Source organism: Taeniopygia guttata, chromosome 9, assembly GCF_048771995.1.
Source record: "Taeniopygia guttata chromosome 9, bTaeGut7.mat, whole genome shotgun sequence".
In the NCBI taxonomy this organism is placed as follows: domain Eukaryota; kingdom Metazoa; phylum Chordata; class Aves; order Passeriformes; family Estrildidae; genus Taeniopygia; species Taeniopygia guttata.
In genome coordinates this window covers 8,930,939-8,951,713 of record NC_133034.1, presented here as the reverse complement: position 1 = coordinate 8,951,713, position 20,775 = coordinate 8,930,939, and the positions used below count along the sequence as shown (strand labels likewise).

At 46.0% G+C, this 20,775-nt stretch overlaps 1 protein-coding gene across 3 annotated transcripts in view; it reads right to left on the bottom strand.

Annotated features, from left to right (window-relative positions):
- The window catches only part of SGPP2 (sphingosine-1-phosphate phosphatase 2), a 31,916-nt gene continuing 11,141 nt past the window's right edge, over nt 1-20,775 (bottom strand). For all 3 annotated transcript variants that reach the window (XM_030280376.4, XM_072933578.1, XM_072933577.1), the window contains 4 exons: nt 17,572-17,730; nt 8,176-8,355; nt 5,973-6,062; nt 1-688 (listed from right to left, as the gene is read on the bottom strand). In XM_030280376.4, coding sequence (XP_030136236.4) covers nt 146-688; nt 5,973-6,062; nt 8,176-8,355; nt 17,572-17,730 — 972 coding nt within the window. In that variant the 3' untranslated portion in view covers nt 1-145. The remainder of the gene's footprint in view (nt 689-5,972; nt 6,063-8,175; nt 8,356-17,571; nt 17,731-20,775) is intronic.

Genomic DNA, 20,775 nt, shown 5'->3' with positions numbered 1-20,775 from the left:
ATAGAGCAGCTTTGGTGAGCCCCTGGCATCCAGCCAGAGCCAAACCCACCACACCAGTGCAGAAAGGCACAAAACACTTTTTGGTCAGGTCACCAGCCTGGACTGTCCTGTGTCCGAAGCGGCGCTCGGTGAGGAGGAGCTGTGCTCACATCAGCCCCAGCAGCTCGTGCAGCCGCGGCACAACCACCGTGGCCGTGAAGCCCACGGAGGAGTAGGTCACAAACTTGTAGGGCACCTCCACTTCCAGGCGCCTCCGGGCTTGCAGGTCACCCATGGGGAACTTGTACCGATGGCCCAGCACGCCAAGGACCGCGCTCTTCATGAGCCAGCGTGTCAGCAGCACAACCAAGATCCCCACGGAGAACCTGGCTAGCACAAACACCACTGTGCTGGCGATCAGAGGGAGGCCAGGCTGAACGCCCTGGCCAGTGTAGGCTGAAGCAGCGTACTGGTTGTTTAACCAAAATCCCACAGTTGCTCCAGCTGCTGCTCCTAAGATCGTAGTGGTGTCTCCCCTGGTAGGGCTGTAATAGTCTAGTTTGGGGTAGTTGTAACATAAGACAAGAGGCACAACTATGGAAAACAATGGGCAGAAGGGGCTGGTTAGCAGCAAGTGATCTATTGTGTCCCACGCAGGATACAAGAGCACGAGCAGCACAGCCGAAATCAGTGCTCCTCCAATCACATCCTGTGAAGAAATCACATTTAAAAGGCTTTGTGAGGCCTGGAAGGTAAAACAGGTGTTTGGGTGATTATAAAAGACCAGTATCTGCATTGGTGGGGCCCAGCAGTGGAGAACACCCTGAATCCAGTGATGGCATTATCCACGTGCAGGGAAAACCTGAAGCATGTGCTAAACAAAACATGACAATCCACGATCCCAGCCTTAGCTTATGCATATGTCTGTGGACACACATCCTTCCTCACCTGCTCTCATGATTTGAGGACATTCTCCACCTATGACCTCGGAAAAGGCACGTGCACAACTCCATCCCAGGGACAACATTGCAGTGAGCTGCCTTCACACAAACCCTTTCCCTCCTGTAACCCTACAACAATTTCATCGTGTCAGTGAGATTATCCCTTGCTTGCTTTGCATAAAGGGGGAGATGCTGTCCTTTGTCAGAGACAGGCTCCCATCCCAGAACCACAAGCTCCAGGGATGGAAAGGGCAGAGCTGTGGGATGTGGTGTGTGTGCCATGGTTTCTGCCAGCTGCAGGAGGGAGGCACCTCCAGGCAGGGATACAGCAAGGAGAAATTTGTTGCCCAAGTCTCTGAAATCTGGCCTTCAGTACACTGCCTGAAGCAAGCATATAGTTAAACCCTAATTTATTAACAGAGGCAAATAAGGTGTTTTGGGAACTTGATTGTTGTCAGCCACAAAGCTGAGACAGGAGGTAGCCCCTAACAAAAGCTCTCTGCATGGGAGCAGCCAGGTAAAAAGCAATAAAACAAGTTTCCCTGTGCCACCCTTCCAGTATCATGTAGAGGCAGCAGTGTTAGTACAGCCACAAAAAGCTCTGCAAAAGCTGAAGTTAGCTACAGACAGAAATGTCCTCTTCTAAGATTGTATCTTTTTCACAAGTCATGACAGCTGACTACTACCATGATTGGTCGCAATCTGAAAATTATTTATGCGAGCTTCACTTTGAGTTAGGCAGGAATGAGGAGACTTTCTCACAACAGAAATATTTAATGACATTCTGGTAAATGCATTACTCCTGTATGGCTGAACTTCAGCTGTTTATAACTTCCATTACATTCACAGCGCACTTGGTTTTAAACAACTCCTACAGCCATTTTGCATATCCCTAATACAAATTTCCACTTATTCTCTCATCCAAAACATGAGGCTAGCCATGGAAATACACAGACTTGATCACAGATATCTAGTATGTAAAATACCATTATATTATATACCTTTACTTCACAGTAAATCGTGTTTTACTGTCAATTCTTAGATGATACCTTTGGACACAAAGCATGGTTTGGCCCAACACTAAGCAACCACCTCAACACAAAAGAGCCAGGGGCTGCTCCCAGCACCGATCCTCCTAAATCCCATCCCCACTCTGTACATATATTTCCCACACACATGCTTGTCCACATCATGTTAAAAGAAAAAGTCCTCAATACCCCTCTGTGGGTGATCAAGAAGCAAAACTCAAAAGCTGTTCATACGCTTTTCTGTTCAATTAAAGAAATGTAACCAAACATTAACATTTCCTCACAAAACTTTGCTCAGATTTACCCAGCTGACTCCAGCAGTTCCCGAGCCAGTTGCAAACAGTCCCTATTTACAACCCTGATTTAAGTTTTCTGAATTTTGTTATTCTCCCATTCAGCCCCAGTACAGTACCGTGGCTCTTGGAAGTTTCAAGCAGGACCCAGACACTCAGCTCTGCCCTGACCAGTGGCATTGTACCGGTGGTCTCCAAACTGGGTGCACAAAGCAACCAGTGGGGCTGGGGGAAGAACATACTTTTTGCTCATAAGTCAAGTAAAATGTACATTTTTAAGAAGTAATGCTTATTTCATTGTTATATTTGTTAATTTTGTGTGTTTTATAATGCATGTACCAGTACAGTAGTGTATACAATTTGTAAATATACAATGTATATTTGTAAGTATACAATGTATATCATTTGTAAGTAAATATATATATAAATATATATGTGGTACATGTTTTGTAAGTACATATATATATATGTAGGAGGCCAGCAGTTTATTCTGTTTTCCCCTCATCCACCAATATCTGGCTTCTCATTTTGAAACTAGAAGCTGCTGGAGAGCGGTGGTCCCTTCAGTCCCGGTGTGCATGGGCAGGTTTGATTTTTTTTTGAACATCCAGAAGTGGTGGGCAAGATCCAGAGCAACGCTTACATTTAGCAATGCAGAATTACTGACGTGTCCCCTTGCCTGTTAAACTCAGGACAAGACGGGAAGAGGAGGGATGGCTCCGATTTCTGCGAGAGCTGCTTTGCGGACTCTGGCTGCTGTGTCCCCCGGAGCAGGACCTGAGTGTTTCCCGGGAGTGGAGCTGCTGTTAGCACGCCCAGGAAGCACATTCCTGCCTGTCTGCCTGTGTAAACAGATTAGCCTCTGCCAAGCCCGCAATTATAAAGGAATTTTTAAATAAGGGCAGGCACGGATTTTGCTCAAGGTGCAGTACTACCTGCAGAATTTCAAACCTCCGGTTGTTGGGAGGTTCATCCATCCTGCTGGGATGCTCCAGCTCCTCAGCACAGACAAGTCCTCCCTCGAGCTCCCCTGAAGCCCCTCCACGGCCGTGCAGCTCAGCCCTGCTCCCACACAGCCCCAAACATCTGCCCTGCTTCCCTGATACTCCCAATCCAAGCATAAGGAACACTTTTCCTATTCTGTCTGGTACAAGGTCACTTACTGCCCAAGTTCCGACACTACTCATGCTCCTAAACTCCACTCCTAAGGACTGTGCTGCACAGTGTGTGAAGTACTGTGACTATGTTGGGTGTTTATCAGCTTTAAAATATCTAACATCATTTCAGGATTAATGGTAGTATGAAAAAACCTGAAATACAGCCCAGCAAAGGGGCAGGGTGGGAGCTTCAGAACACACAGCCCCAACTCCCCCTGTGGGAAGTGTAATCAGAAATAAATGCATCAACACTAAATGGGTACATCTCAGGGGGGATAAAAAGCCCTTCATGTTTTTTTGGCTATAAAAAGTGACCATGCTGCTCAGCACAGGAGATTATTGCTTGTAACTCAGGGCAGTGGCAGTGCCAGCGAGGTTCTCCCCACATCAGCTGTGGCTCTGGAGGGAATGGCTTCAGCAGATGTGAGGCAGGAAAACTTTTTCACTGCATTGAGGCAGGGACGAAAAATTGGGCCAGTGTTTTAAGAGGGAAAGCAAACTAATATTTTCTAGAATACAACTCTCTGGAGAAAAAAGGCATACAACAACAGTTATCACTCATATAATCTCCAATTGCTTCTTGTTTCTCAAAAATAACCCTTAAAAACTTAGAGATTCACTGCTTCAAAGTGTGTCCAAATATTTACTTTCTTTTTTACTTTGTCTTTTCCAGGTAACTCCAAATTGCCTCTTTACCAGGTCTTTGGACTCCATCATTTAAGATCTACAAGAAAGGACCCTGCATTTCCCCTGTTTTTCCACGCACACAGGACACTGATGTTGAGGTGATGGACATGGGTGGTTGTAACTCAATTACCTGTCAGCAGAGTGAGTGCATTGCTGCCACCCCATTCTCTGGCTGGGTGATGCTCTCCTGGAAACAGCCCAGGCCATGGGTGCTGGTTCCCTTTTCCCTGAGCATAGTATTCACTCTGGTACAGCTGGAAGGATGCAGACAGCTCCCATACCAGCTGTCTGCCTCTCCAGGAGGTCTTTGATGGTAATATCTCTTCTAATGACATCACTGTGCTTTCTGATACCCTTTCTCATTCAAAAGCAAGGCCAGCAGTGCTAAAATACAAACAGATTTGTAAGGCTGAGACTCCAGAAGATGAGATTCTGCACTGATGAGGAGCTGCAGGAAAGCACAGTGCAACTGCCCTTGTCGCTGCTCCTCTGGTTCCTCAAACAGGAAAAACTCAGTTACACCAAGTCCATGGATATTTGTTACCCATTCCTTTGCTTTACTAAAATGTAATACATTATTACATCCTTTCTGTTATGGCCTCAGTTAAAAATCCAGAGGCTCTTTCAGGCGATGGCTTGAGGTCAGACACAGCTCTGGACTGCACTTCTTCCCCAAAGAGCCGGTGGCATAGCAGAGCCAGTCCCTGTGTGACAAACTGCATGTGGAACCTGTGACCCAGCCTGGCACACACCGGATAAAGACCCCAGCCAAGCACCTTTGTCCTTCTGAAAGGCACCATTGCTCACTCTTCAGCTAGGAAGCTTTTTCTAAAATTTTATTTTACAGCCCTTTTCTATCATGTCAAAAGCACAAAGGACTTTTTCTTCTTTACCCAAAAATCCATCTAAATTTAGAGGGGTCGTTCATTATGATGGGTCAGCAAGAGAAGTATGCAAAGAATTTTTATTGATTGACTTAAGGTCAGTAGCCCAGAAAGGGTGTCTGCAGCCTCGATGTAAGATATTGTTTTGATCCACTGGGCCTGAAAGGGAAGGTCAAGCTATATTTTATAGCTAACCTTAATCACACGAGGGCTCCCTTTCTTACAGCCATCAAATCTCATTACAAACATAATTATTACTTAGTAAAAAAATTCAATTATTTATGCATATGCAACCGACAATGCATATCAAACTCCTGAAGAAATAGCCCGAAGTTTTTATCCATATTTTGGAAGCTGGACCGCCTCTCTGTCCACTGTATGTAACAGATCAAAAAAGTTACATCTTGTCAGGAATGAACCAGCTATCACAGGCACACTGAAATTAGTTCCTAAAGCAGCACTGATGTCTCTAAGCAACTGTGCCCAGCAAGTCTGTCATATAAACCCACAGCTATTTTACAATTATTTTCAGACAAACTGTTTGTGCATCTCGATCCCTTAAGCAGCACTTTCCTTGGAGCTGAGAACAAGGAACCTGGCATTGCTGAGCCCTGACAGGAGCCCTGCTGCGGGCCCGTGGCTCCCCGAGCCGCGATTCCCGCGGCACTCCCGGGCTGAGCTGCACCGGCCCGGCTGCTCTCGCTCTGACACTGATACTATTGCACAAAGGGCTGAGCTCGGAATGCCCAAGCGCATTCCTGGCAATTACAGTGTCGAAACGGGAGCTGCGCTGGAGCTGCGCGCTGGGCTCAGCCGCTGTGCCCCGCAGCCTCCCCGCGCTGTAAATCCCTGCGGGCTCCGGCACAGCCCCGGGGCTTCCCGCAGCTCCCCCGAGCGCCCAGCCCCAAGTTCAGCGGCACAAATCCCTGTTCTGCGCTGGCATGGCCACCGCCCGGCAGGGCTGTGGGGAAACAGCGCTGCAGGCACATCCTTACATCCTTACCAGGACTGTGTGCATCCCTGTGTAGAGCCTGCTCAGACACACCAGCGTCGAAACCACGAACGCTGCTACGAGGCCGAGCTCGAATGGATACTGTGAAAAGGGAAAAAAAAAAAAAAATACACCATTAAACCAAGTAGCTGGACTGATATAAGGATCTTGTGCTGGGAAGAGGCTCCTGAGCTGTGCTTTCCCCAAGAGATGAATGTGACCTGAGACATGGTCCCCCTCAATCAACACACAACCCTGCTGGAAGGTCATTTCTTTACCTGTGGTGCCTGCTTCTGCAACATCTGCTCTCACTGTGGAGACATCTGGGGAAGAGATGGTATTTGCAGAATTGTTCTCTACAATATCTATCTGCAAAACCCATGTTAGTGTCAAAGAGCTTAAGGAAAAAGGCACGGCATGTTGTACAAGCCATGCCTGAGGTAGCACTGCAGTCTCAGCTCAGCCAAGGGGACTGTGACAGCTGCAGAGTCTGACCAGAAGTGTGATTGATTGTCCTCGAGCAGTGCCTGAGTGGGGAGAATCAATGCCTGGGCTGAAACCACAGTCCAGCTATTAGAGCAGTCAGGACTGCTCTTCCCCGTGACACTTAAAGGTTTAATCATCTTCTTAGGAAGCTTCTTATTTTTGCCTAATACTCTCCCTGAGTAGCCTAAAAACATGGAAAGAACCATTTAAATAAATCATTAAACATAAAACATTTAAAAATTTTAAAAAAACACATTTGGTAAAGAATAAGCTTAACATATTAGCCCTTAATTCACTCATTCAGACCCTGAAACTGAGTGGGCTGCTGGGCTCCTTTCAGTCCATAAGGGAGTTTTTTTCTGAAAAAAAAATAAACCAACTCAAAATATAAATAAATGCAATTAATTAATCCAATTTGACACAAAGCCTCTGTGGAAATTCTAAGCATAGCAGCTCTCTTCTGACCCTTTCCCCTGGCATACTCCAGCCTCCTGAATAGAGAGCTCAGACCCAGCTGCAGATGTCACTCCCAGTTCATAAAACACTATTTTCCCTCATGTCTCTAAGCCTTTGGAGGATTTGCACCCACTTGACTCCTCCCTCAGCAGGCAGCCTTCGAGCTAGTCCAGATCAGTAATTGATGATTAGGGCATTTTGAGAAGATAGCAGCATAATGTTCTGGGAGATTTTTCTATCTTAATAGAGGCAATTAAACCATTTTAATTATTTGACAACAGCTTTATTGTTTCATGGCAGTTTCCAGGAAGCACAAGACTGCCTGTAAAGAGCTGCATGTCCCTCTGGTCACTTTGGATTGAGGAGAAGGCGATGCTGACCAGGTCATCTTGGCAGCCCTGACACATGGGATGGATCTGGCTCCCAGGACTGACAAATATTCCCTCTTTTGGCTCCTTGTCCCCATGCCACTGTCAAGCTGCTCTGACCAGCTACCACACAGGGAGCAGAAGCCCTCTTATTACATGGGTTTATCCCTTGGGAGGGCCGAGAAACATTCTTAAATACAATGCAGCCAGGAAGTGATTATTGCTAGAGTACAGGAAACACAGGCTTGGATGCATTAAACAGAAGGAAAATAATCATCATGGAGAAATGAGTTTCCAGGAAATAAACCTTTAGGAAGATGATGAGGAGAAATGATGAGACTTCCCCAAGCAGCCTACAGCTCCTACAGTGAAGTTGCTGTTACTGCTCTGACAAGCAGGCTTCCCAATCCTGTTGTGTGCTGTTAGTCTAACTCAGGTTGGACCAGGGGATTTCCAGGAATGCTCTTCCTGTCATACCGAAACCACAGAGCTCCTTTGGTTCCCCTGGGAACCAGCATGTCCCAGTGTGCAGCAGTGACCTGGTGGGCATGGGCTGAACACAAAATGTGGCAACCAGGCACCTTCCCTGCAAGGCCACCCCACGTGCAAAAACACAATGACCCCACCAAACTACAGCAGGGCAGTGCAGCCTGCCAGCAGCCCTGAGAGGAGTCCATGCATAAAAAAGGACATTTCCACTAAATTTTTTTTTGTGTCCATCATTGAGCAGCTACAGGTAAGCAAAGGGAAGAATACACATCTGTGAAAATAAATAAAGAACTCCTCTGGAAGTAGCAACATCTTTGGATTCTCAGGCTTTATGTGGTTTGCTGGAAGTAGACACAGGATTTTCTTTTCTTAATGTATTTTCTTTTTCTTCTTCTGTTTTCTTTATGTACCCCTACCTTGTACTGGTTCATGGTTGCAATGAAAAAGGAGAAGGAGATGGCTGTAGCTGCCATGGCGTGGGTGGATGGCATCCCATACTCTGCATTCGTCCTCATCTCCAGCTTCACGACAGGTGGTGACAGGGGCCGAGGCCACTTCAGGATGTCCTTGGAGACCTGGCCTATGTACATCACTATCTGGGGACAGGAAAGGCCACAGGGCTGTCAGTCAGTGCAGGCAATCCCCATGCAGCCCACCCAAGAACCACCTGTATTTCTGTGCTTTTTCCTGCAGAATCCACCCCTCCAAGTGAAGAATTTATCTCCTGAATTATTAAAGGGGTTTCCATTAGCTCAGCCAGTGAAGGAAGTGGTGGTTTTGCTGCACTCTGTGGTAACCTGAGCAGAAGTGGGACCAAAAGGAGGGTTGGCTGATGAGATTCAGCAATACAGGACAGTGTGAGACAGACAGCTGGCTCCCACTCCATGCCAGAAAAGCTTAAGTTTCCTCCCTATCCCTTATAACCCCTCTCCTGCAAAGAAAGCAGCCATAAGAGAAATTTTTCCACCTCATCTTCAAATCACAGCCGTGTCCAGCACCAGCTCCCCCATTCCCAGCAGCTCCCACTCCACCCACTGCTGCAGGAGCCCTGCTGGGCCACAGCACCCGTGTGGTTATTCAGTGACAGCCTCGGCATCCTCACAGAGGCAGCAGAGGGAAACTGGACAGGCAACATGAGCTACCAGTTCTCCTGCCTAACTCCCCAGTAAAAGGATTTTATTCCCTGCTTGAGACACCCGAGGTTTAAGTGAGGGCTGCGTTAATTAGCTTAGCAACACAGTACTTTTAGAGCAAATGTCACATTCTCAGGTCAACAAGGGAAGTAGAGGCAAGGGGCAATGCTATCCAGTATCCCTGAGAGGTGCTGCCTATCCAGCCATGCTCCTTAGCAGCCTCTCCCCAAATGCAGCACACTCTCAGCATCCACAGTGAGGACATCTGAGAAAAGTTAACCAGGCTGTCCCTGTAGGATTTATTTGCTTTCTGTTGTAGCCCTCCTCCCTTTACATAATGTAGCCACGCATAGGCAGAGGAAGCTCTTTAAAACAAAGCCAAGCAAACCTTTTTTCTTTTTTTTTAGTACAAAAATCAGGTTAACTGATGTCTACCATGAAAGCTCACTCGCTGTGTGAGACAGCTTGCTCTTCTGCTTCTCATGCTCCCACCAGCAAAGGAGGGGACTTAAAATAACATCCTTCCCTTTCTACTGGTGTTGGCCATATGCTGGAACAGCAACACGATCACCCACTGCCACATTTGTCACCAGGCACACTGCATCCCTCTCTCTCCCATCAGCCATTTAAAAAATGGTTTCACATTAAAAGAAAGATGGCAGGATTCAGGATTCACAAGTCAGGACCAGGAAAAAGCCAGTCATTCCTTCATCCTTCCCTCCACAGCAAAGCACATGCCAGAGAGTACTAGATTTACAGCCAGCAGCAGGACTTGGAAAAGTGACTTTGCATCCTTTATTCCTCATCATAAGAATCACATTACTGCCTTATTACCAGCAGCAGGTGGGACCCACCTGGCTGCTCCTATGGACACACAGGGCACAGGGAAGACAGTGAATAAATACTCTGCCCCAGACTGTTCAGAGTAAACAAAAGCTCAAGGAACAAATGTCTTTTAAAAACCTACTGTGTGATTTTATTTAGTTAATGCCTTCAGTTTCCAAATGGATGCAGGCACATGTTTGGAAGTTAATTAAATTCCAAGGTTGAAAGAAGAATTGCTCTCTCAGGCAGAACATAAAACATTGAGGCTGCCATTTGTGATACCATCTGAGAGGCAAGGTAGGATGAGCCAGTTTATCAGCAGTCCTCTATAATAATGACTTCCACTTGTGGAAGTATTATTAGCACTAGAACATAAGAGCATTGCAGAAAAGGAAATGAGTCATCTCAAAAATGAAGGCTATGCTAGGACTCCTGTGATGGAGAAAAACAGACTGAATGCTGGAGGTGGGATGGGTAAGTGAAAATACCAGACATCATAACAACATCCCCTTCCCGGCATCCCAGATTAAATTCTGACCCTTTTACTTTAGAAACAAATTGTATAGAGGGTAAGGAGAGGTGAGACGACCTTCATAAAACATGCAGGGGACTCCAGAATATGCCCAGACTAAGCATGGATCTCTGAAGCACTGTACCTTTGCCTGTAGCTTATTTGGGTACCATGCACGTGGCTTTGCACACGTTATTCTGAATTATGTGGCAGAAGCAGCGCTCGTGGGTGAGGTAAAACACCCCCAGCAGCTGAAGTGGCAGGCTGCCCGAGAGAATGACGGCAGGGGCACATTGCTAAAGGCCACCGTGCACAGGCGGTGCCATGGCACCCGCACCCCACGGCTGCAGGGGCTGGGGGAGCCTGGCTGTGCCCGGGATGGAGGATCACGGCTCTGCTCAGGCACTGCCCGGCTCTGTGAGGGCTGCAGGGGCACGGCTCTGCCCGGGCTCTGTGAGGGCTGCAGGGGCACAGCTCTGCCCGGCTCTCTGAGGCCTGCAGGGGCACGGCTCTGCCCAGGCTCCCCACAGACTCTTTTCTCCCAGCATGGCAAAGCAAACAGAGTTCTGCAGAGCTCTGGGCAGCAGAGTCCCTCCCTGGGACAGGCCTGTGCCACGGAGCAGGAGTGGCACTAGCGGGACCCATCCAGCAGTGCCCACCCTCACCCTTCTCTCATGCACATCCATGTTTTCCCAACGCAATGAAAATGACTCTGAACTCTTTTGGGTTAAATCCTTGCAACAAATGTAAGCAGCAATAAAAAACCAAAAAAACCCAAAAACTGTAAGAAGCTTAAAGCAAGACCCTCCTCAAGCTCTGGTGTCTACCATAGCTACAGCTGTGCTGAGGGCAATAGCAGCACTTTACAGCTAGCCAGGACTCCAGGTGAAGGAAGGCAAGGCTTTATTGCCACTTTGGGTGAACAGCACAACATTTTACTACACAAAGGCAATTGGCAGTTGCTATAGCAGCAAGACAGCCTCTGTAGTCTTTTTCTGAGAGCTTCCTCTTAATTTGCTCTGAGTCATATATATAGTCTATCTCCAAAAATACTTCTTCACCTGAGCCTTTGCATCAGGATAAACAAGACAAACATATCTTTGTAATTTAAAATATTTTGCTTTAGTGAACAACTACAGAACAAAATTTGAGGCATTAGAATCCACACAGGTGTGGCTAGCTATTCATTTGTTCCAACATCTGAAGGAGATCCCTCTGGGGTGAGGGGCTGCTCCCCTCCTTCTGAGCATCTGAGTGCCATGAAGTGACCCGTTTCCCTGACATTCCCATGCCTCTGGTGTGTAAGTCAACCATCTAGGAGGAGGTTTTTCTGACCTGCAGGCATTGTCTGGTATTTGCAATGATTTCCCCTCACATGCATCACTCCCATGACAGGAAGCAAGAGCTCTGGAAGCAGATTTACCACCACAGTGCAGATGCACATGGAGCAGACAGACACAACTAAGCCTGTTCCCTGTGCAGAGGCATGGCAGCACTGCCACAGAGTTCAACTTCCCCTGTGGAATGTTCCTATGGCAGCTGCCCAGTCCCTGAGCCTGGCAGGATTGAGGAAACATGCTCAGTGCTGCAGGTGTGCTTTGTGTGGACATCCTCCTTCACCCCTGCCCTCTACAACCTCTGCACAGGATGGACACACCTGACTCTCACTGGCATATGAAGGTCAGGAGGAGCAATTCTTTTTTTATTCTGTCATATTTCAGCTAACAAAGGGGAGCCAGATCATATTTGTTTTCAGCTTCTGATTTTGCAGCTGTCCTTATCTTCATTATTGATCTGTTAAAAGGACAAGACAAAATTCTAGAGAAGACACACTGTCAAATAACATAGGCAATTTCTTCCCTGAGATCACAGTGTGGCAGCCTGACTCTGAATCTTCTGGTTTAGCTCCAAAAAGAAACTCTGTAACCTGGCTCTAGAAACCCTGGCCTGCAGTAGTATATGTCATCTCACCAGAAAGGAAACTTACAGTTTGGAAATGATGTTACTTTGGGTTTCTTTCCCAAGCACTGTGCACTGATAGGAGTGACCAAGCATACTGCAGAAAAAAGAGAAGGCTGGCCTATTAATAAACATGTGCAGATTAGTCAAGCAGACGTAAAGACTGTATGGGGTTGCTGAGGCAGGCGTGACTTTGATTTACCATACAGAAATTAAGCCAAGCACCCAGCCTGCACAGCTCTGTGCTCAGCATCCCCCAAGTGCAGTGACCAGATAAACACTGCAGCAGATTCTAGCTGTGACTTTGTCCCTCGGGCATCACTCGATTCAGAGTGAAAGGAACAGGGCAAGGAAAAGCTTGTTCTTGTGAAGGTACTCCTCCTACCTACCCCCCAGTCAATGCCAAGAACTAAGGCTTGGCTCCAGCAAAGCACACCATGACAGTCACTGAACTGCGCTGTTGGCCCCTTGCCCTGGCAGCAGCAGCCCTGCAGAGCAGAGGAGCCCCAGACCCACCAGCCTGGGGCCCTAAGCCACCCTCAGATTGTGTCCTGCTCCCCATCCCCCCTGAAGGACCGGGCTGCTCCCTGTGCTCCAACCCCAGCATCAGGGCTGGATCCTCCTGGAGGCACACACACCTTGTGGGAGAGGGTAGCTGGCTCTCCCAGAGCTCCAGCAGCTGCTATTTCCAGCGTGGGTATTGTTTCCCAGAAAACACATCCACCTTGTGCTGGCTGCACGGGAGCTTTTCACATTTCCCAAGGGCTTGGCCAAGGTCCATGGGACGTTCAAGGCTGGTGGGATGCTCAAACCCTTGGGCTGTCCCAGCCACTATGGGAACATCAAATCCAACAGGCAGGTCTCCAGCCCACCACAAGCAGCACAGCACTCACAGCACAGGGCAGCAGGGGCTGGGGGACAGGGAAGACACAGCTTGGGCAGCGTCCTAAAAATGTTACATATATTTAAGGAAGGAGGACTTTGTCTCAGTTCAGGCTTCAGAAACACAAAACCAGAACAAGATTAGTAGAACCTCAAGCCTCCAGAAGTACAACCAGCCAACACCCTAACACATTCAGTCTTTTAAAGAAGCCATTAGACAAAATCTATAAGGTATTGAGTGCCTTATAGTGGGCTTAGAGAAGGAAATTAGAGTCCAGGCTCCTGGTAGCAGGGAGGTTGATCTGGTTTGTCATCTAACATCTAAAACTGTAAACTGTTACACCTAGAAGTTCTACTGAAATACAAAAGGTTGCCAGTTGAAACTTCACCTTAAATGATTCAGAGCTTGTCTCAGTTATGAAAGCCTTATTGGCCCTTTTTCTTCAAGGGTGGAGTACAGCTGCCAGCTCTTGCAAAATTTCCTTTCAATCAGCACTTTATCAACTTGCACACACCATTTATTTTTGTATCCTGACATGTAGTTACTCATGTGCCTGAATACAGTTTTACATGTTCCTGTGCAGTGCAATATTTGGAGCTTGGCTTTCAAGTGACTCTGTTCGTCAGCAGTTCCAGGCTTGTTTCAGTGAAGTGTTGCAATTGCACTAACACACACAAAATTGTAAACCCCAAAGTTTACTTCCAAGTGTGTTTTCAATCACTGCACAGCCATATCAGTGGCATCACAATTGCAGGTGAACTCCAGCTGATTAGGAAACTCCTGGTTGCTCTGAGAGGGAGTAATGAGCTCATCATTGCTGAGTAACTAAGTGCTGCCAGCCTGTAGAAAACTGTTCCTCTGAAAAGCAAGGTGAAAACTAAACTGCTATGGATTCAGACCCAAAACCTTCTCAGACTTGGTGCAGATGTCCCCAGCCAGTGCTGCCCAGGGAGCCCTGAGGGGCACACACAGCCTGGCATCACAAACACCCAAACTCTGCCTCCCTTCAGAGGTGCCACCTACTCCTGAGTCAGCAGCTTGTCACATGCCAGAAGCTTCCACACCTGCCCCAACAAAGTCCAGGCTGGCCAGCTCTTATTTACATTGCATAAATTAAAGTTTTATATGCTATAAAGAGGCCTGAGGAACAAAACCCAGAAAAAGAAATTTCCAGGCATGCTGAATAGCAAACTGAAACAGAAAGGGTTTTTTTTTTCTAGGTCTCTGCCTTTGAGATTCCACACTAAAATAAAGATTTCAAACCTGAAGCAGTGCAAAACGTAAAAAATAAACAGAAACAAAGTGAGATTTCACCTCTCGAGCTGAGATGTGCAGTAAACTTAAAGAACATTTGGGGACTGTGTGAAGCTGCTTTTCACCTCTGCACTTCCTGGCTGAACTTGCAAGAGTCACAGGTATCAAAGCCTTGCCTGTGCAGTTTCAAGAGTATTTACTTCAAATTGCTGGAGAAGAGAAGCAAAGACACCAGGGGACCTTCATTATTGACTCAGCACCTTGCTCAGAGGTTTCATACAGTTACTTCCTCCAGCTGTTCACAAAGGTAAAGCTAAAGCCTGCATATATACTCTAAATCCTCAGAGGCAAGGCCCCATGGAAGCTCAACATGCTGCTTTATGCTGCCAAAGCACCTGGATGCAAAACCAGTCAGCATTTCCCACAGCCATCCACCTGAAGAGAAAAGCACCAGCAGCTGGTTCTGGGGACCCAGGGCTGGAGAAGACATTCCAGGGTTCCAAGTCCACTCATCTGCTGCTGCTGAAATAAACTCTTTAAAATTTTTCTTTCTGCCCTTCACCCTTCTAGAGCTATTTCACAACCTTTGGCTTCAACTGAAATTATTTATGACTGCCTTATGCATGTTTCTTCTTATGACAGTAGTTTTATTTTAAGAAGCTCCTTCCTTCCCCATGGTTTTTGCAGCCAGCCCCATTCTCCCTCCAGTTTCATTTTGCTAGGGATTTATGTAAGCTTTTGGTCTCTGCTCAGAAAATAGTCTGTTCTTTAATCATCCCTGGCCCTGCTCCAATTTGAAATTATCTTTCTCAGATGGGGGTGACTGGCTCCACATAAACTGCTACAGATAAGATGGCAGGAAGTCTTGGTAAACAGCATTAATGCTGCTTTAATTTTTAAGGGATGAAACTCCTGTGATTCATCCTGGGACACCAACATTGTCATCTCCCAATTGCAGCAGAAGTTCACAGGCTTAAGTGGGAAACAGCACAAAAAGTACCACCCTCAGCACCCTCATTCTCCAGAGCCACTTCTCCTGGCCAGCAGTGTCACCATCATCCCTGCCAGCCATGTTCCCACCATCCCCATCCGTGTGCTTTGCCCCAGGCTTTTGAAAAGGTCATTGCTGGTCCACTCTCTCCCCCTGCTCAAGAGCTTCACTAACAACCTCTCCTCATCCTGAGCACCCCCTTTAAAGGGGAACTACTCCAACTGTGCCCTTAGGGCTCTCTCTTTGATACCAGCTCCCTTCCCCAGATGGATAAGAGCCTTCTGCAGGACCTGCCTGGGACCTGCAATTATCCCTTCATGCTCTTCCCAGCCCACCACTCACAGCTGTTGTCAGAGACTATCAGGCTGTCTGGATTTTTTACTGCCATCTAACACACTTCGTAGCCACACATCATCATCGTGCATTCAGAAGCATTTCTTCAGAAGCCCATCACCAAAAACCTCCAATATAATTAAAAGCACAGCTTTGTCCTTCTGCCACCTTGGTGTTTCCCTTGCAGCTGACACAAATGTCACATCCAGGACCAAGGCATCTGAGGCCAGGCCAGACAGGGCTTGGAGCAGCCTGCTCTGATGGAAGGTGCCCCTGCCACAGCAGGGGGATGGAAGGAGGTGTTTTTTGAGGTCCCACCCAACCCAAGCCATTCTGTGGTTTTATGACTGTTAGACCAGCACCAGCACTGTGAGTGCCAGTCCCTGCTCACCAGCAAGAGACCCTCCCAGCTGGGCATGCCACAGCAGTAACACATGGCCTGCACAGACATTTTTAGCCATTTCACAGTTAGATACAACTAATGTTTTAAAAATACAGATTGTTGCAAGCCCATGTATTTAAAACAGTTCCCCCTTTTCAGTATAAAGTGCAGCTCCACAACTCAGTAAGTGAAAAATAATATTAATTATCATAATATCAGATGCTTGAATACTCTAATTAAGTCAGACTAGATCTGGCCAATACTCAGGTGAACTCCTTGCAAGGAAAAGACAAGGCAAATCTACAGAAATGCATGTAAAGTACTCCAAAGGCTCATTTTTTTGAGCTATATGCAAACCCAGAAAGCAGTGACTACCAATTTTCATCTTCTGTGGCACATTTCCAGAAGCTGTAGGTGTACTCCTGGCCAAAATCCAGCTCTAGTTGTACTGTGTCCACCTACTTCTAAATTTCATCTGCAAGTTATTTCTCATGTTCTCTTTATAAAATGTATTGACTAAGGTTACTGGAACAGAACAACTGACACCTTCTGTCTAATACCAAGTGTAATTGAAGTGTACAACCCAATTCAAGTTGGTTTTATTATTTCTTATCATATTATTTGGTCAAAAGACAAAATATTATTAACCAGAATTGACTAGATCACAGAGAATCTTCACTGTAAAGAGATAAACTTGATATCATATTTAAGTTTTTACCAAGATTCAGTTTCTTAAATCAGTGTAGATTGATAGTGCCTCCAGGCTCTGCCACCTAGCAGAGGTGCTCCCTACCTCCCTTCTCTGCTCTAAAATGGTTTTATTTGGGCAGCAATATCTGATCAATACCAAGATGAGCAATGGCAGTGACAGAACAGTCAGTCCTGGCCTGAAGAGCCCAGTTATCTCCTGTTTTTTTTCAGTGCTACAATGGAAATGCATTATTCTGGATACCCCAAACCCATGCTGAAGCAATGATGAAGTCAGTTAATTTGTGAATGCTCTCTATTAATAAAAATCAATGCTTGTAGCCTTCAACAGACAGCCTGATCTCTTCCCCCCCTCAAGTGGCTGCAGAAACACCCTGCTTATTCCACTGCACCCTGCATATCCCCTTACTAGCAGGTTTGTAGTAATTTCAACTGAGCCAGAACTATATGAAATTACATAGAAGAAAAGAAAACAGGAAAAAGACTTCCTAAAGTGGTGACAAGCAACCCCTGAAATACTATGATGCACTGGGAAGGAAGTGTTTTCCCAACTGTTCTGTGCAAACTGTATCAAAAGCAGCTCAGTCAGTGGTTGTGCTGAAAAAATGTCAGCCCAAGATGTGGCAGAGATGAAGAAACCCTGAGTCAGATGATGTCTCTCGCCTCCTCTCTCAGCACTGCAGTGCCTTTTCTTCCTAAACACAAGTTGCACATAAACAGTGTTGGTGCTTCTTTGGTTTGAAGGGATTTTCTTGAAGGGTTGGTCTTGTTCTTAAATATTCATTTGCTATAGACAGAGAATTAAAGTTTAAATTAATCATAGGAATACTTACAGACCAAACAATTATCATTCTTCTAGACACAGAGTGATCTATATTCCAGTAGGTAAATGGAAGGAAAGTGATATAAAAAATCTCTTCACCCAAAGCAGCTGAAAACTTGAACAAGTAGTAGTAGAAGTAGTTCTTCACAATATACTTCTGTGTGCAACCCTGGAAATGAGAGAATTTTATCATTTTAGTGAAGCAGAAAAATAGAACAAACACTTAAAATATTATAACTGCTACAGTTCCCAGTCCTTAAACCCAATATTTTGTTGTAAGAAGTGTCAAGAAATGAAGTTCAACTTTTGTACTAGAATGAAGACTACAGTGACAGCACAGCTACATTTCCTACAGAGCAGAAATCTATTCAGAGTAACTGAGGTAGCAGTCACATGGACAAAGACTTTCAAGAGATGGGAGCAGCCTTTCCTCCAGGGTAATCAGGTGTATTTCATAAAAGGTATTGATATGCTAAGATATGCTACATCAGGAGACAAAGCCACCACTGCTTTCTCTGGAAATGAATTTTGAGGTGAAAAACTTAAGCTGCAATTACTGAACTACTTCATTTAAAATTTGCTTCATTCTAGTCCCTGAAATTTGCTGCCAGGTGGTGCTGACAACAGCCCTCAACACCGAGTTCTTCACAGCCTCCAGCCCTGTGCTCCCAGTGCAGGATCTCATGGGATCACCCCACACTGAGGTGCCACAGCTGGGAGATTCAGCTCCTGCGTGGGACTGGGCTCAGCAACCACAGCTGCACCAGCAGCAACCACTGCTGCACCAGAGCAACCACAGCTGCACCAGCAGCAACCACAGCTGCACCAGCTGCAACCACAGCTGCACCAGCAGATCCAGGGGAGCACAAGGCTCTGAGTGGGCAGAGAAAAGAGCTGCACCTGTCACCATCAGATCTGCACTCCAACATTTTAAGTAACAACCACAAGGTTGTCTTTTTAAGCATTATTAGTAGAAACATTGCAAACAGCGACACTTTAGCACTTTATGTATTGTGTTTAGCATGAAATTTCATTCAGTCTCTGGATTTGGTAGCTAGATGATTTCATTAGATGTACCCCCCTAGACTGTCTCTTTCTTGTTTTCTCTCTTCCAAAAGGTGACACCCAACCCTCCAGAGCTGGGAAGAAACACAACAGCACACATTGTTTAGGCCATGACTTTGGCCACTTGAATGTGTCTGGAAAAGGTTTGCTGTTGCTGCTGCTGCCATGTGGGACTAGAACACCACTAAGATGTCTCAGACTGTGAGCAGGAGCAACAGGCAAGTGATTCACATTTTGTAGGTACACCTGTCACTTTGGGAAATAAGGAGATAGACAAATAGGCAGGAGTTTTGATTCAGGGGAGGAGCTAAGGAGCCAATTTAGTCTCACTCCATCTTCCTCAAAAAATTAAAAATATGTACATTGGCTATGTAAATACAAGATGGAAGAACTTCCTAGGGATGAGAACTGAGAAGGGACCATGAAGGTCTCAGCACAGACATGCCAAGTTAAGACATAGTTTTGACATAAGCTTGTAAAACTCTCAGAATAGGAAAACTGCTATACTTGAGCTGGCTGTGTAACTAGTTTACTAAAGAGAAACTCTCACCCTACATGCTAGTGAGAAAACATAAAAATTGTCTAAGGAGTCTAGACATGCACTTGTGACTCACTGCAAAAGCCATTAGAAGTTCCAGTCTCTTCATCTGCTTTTAATGCAGAGATGAGGCAAACTGCATGGAGAGGACAAAAGCAAGATGGAAAGAACTTGCACCCATTCAACTATCATTAAAAGCCCCACAACTTGAATTGATTTTTGCACCAATAAACAGAAAAGACAAGTCGATATTTTTGGAAATGCCAGGGTGAGAGGAGTGCTCCCCCATCTATCAGTCACAGAGGAGTTCCTGGCATCCCTGTAGGATAACAGCCCTGTGCTGTGTCTGGCTGCCTGACAGAGCAATCAGCCTGTGTCTCAAGCCTCATCTGCCACTTAGAAAACACCCCCAGTGCAATTAGCAGCTCCAATGTTTCTCTCTGAGATCCTGAAACTGTATTTGGTGACGCTTAGCCCAGCCCCACAGAAAGCCTTCTTCTGGCACCACTAACTCCTCACTTAAACATTAATCTCCAAGGGATTGGGGATTATGTGCTTGTGTGCTTTAGCTCAGAGAGGATCAGACACATCCCTGAGGTAATGCTTTTATACTTGCAACCTCATGGGATGAGGGATAAAACCTTCCAATTCCAGTAACTGTTTTGTGGGGGAAAGTATGGTTTATCAGGTTTTAAAAGAAATATGGAGTTTAAAAAAAAAAACATTTCCAGGCTGAAGGCTGGTCCAAGTCCTTCCACATGATTCTTGAAACCTTTCCTTTTTTTTTGTCTTCCATTCCTTTTCTATCAGATATCACACACACACATTTGGTTGGATTTTTAGCATTTTTTTAACTCTATACCAGCAGTTGTGCACAGCCAATGTGTGGCAGGGGTCAAACAGAGCCTGTCTGTGACATGATGCCAGCAGCCACATGTCAGGCACACAGAATTGCTCCACTTGATGCTGGGTAGTGCATGGTAATAAAGTGATGTTTGCACTTGTGATCCCACAGCACTGTAAGTACAGCAAGCCTCCTCCATGCACCTTCAGACTGCAGTTAGCTCACATTTACTATCTACATCCACTATTTCTGCAGAAGGCAGAGTGCAGTGCTTTGTGAAGTGTCTTCCCTTTTTATTCTCATTCTAACCCCAGTGCAGAAAAATCCATTATTTGTGTTAACATCTTCTAACATTCCCAGAAATTTATTCAATTGCTAATTTTAAGTAACTCTTATCTTTAAACTTGGTTATTCTTAATGCACTGCCATGACCTGATGCCTTCCACAATGGCTGAAGCCTTCTCAGCAAATCAGCCCTTCCATCCATCTCCATTGTTATTCCGTCTGGATCAGGGAGGTCTTAATGGGCAGCAATTAAGGCTGTAGATAAAGTCAGAATTTTTAGAGCATTTCAGAAGCAAGATGTAATAAGCCTCGGCATTCACAGACACAGAAGACAGGTAATTTCTCAAAAATGACCCTTCTCACCAACTGCAGAATGTCTGTTTTGAAAAACCTCGAGTGCTCAGACTACAAGAAACTCTCATGGATGTATGAGTCTCCGCAAATAAACTACCCACTGTTGGCACAGAAATGGCTCCTGCAGG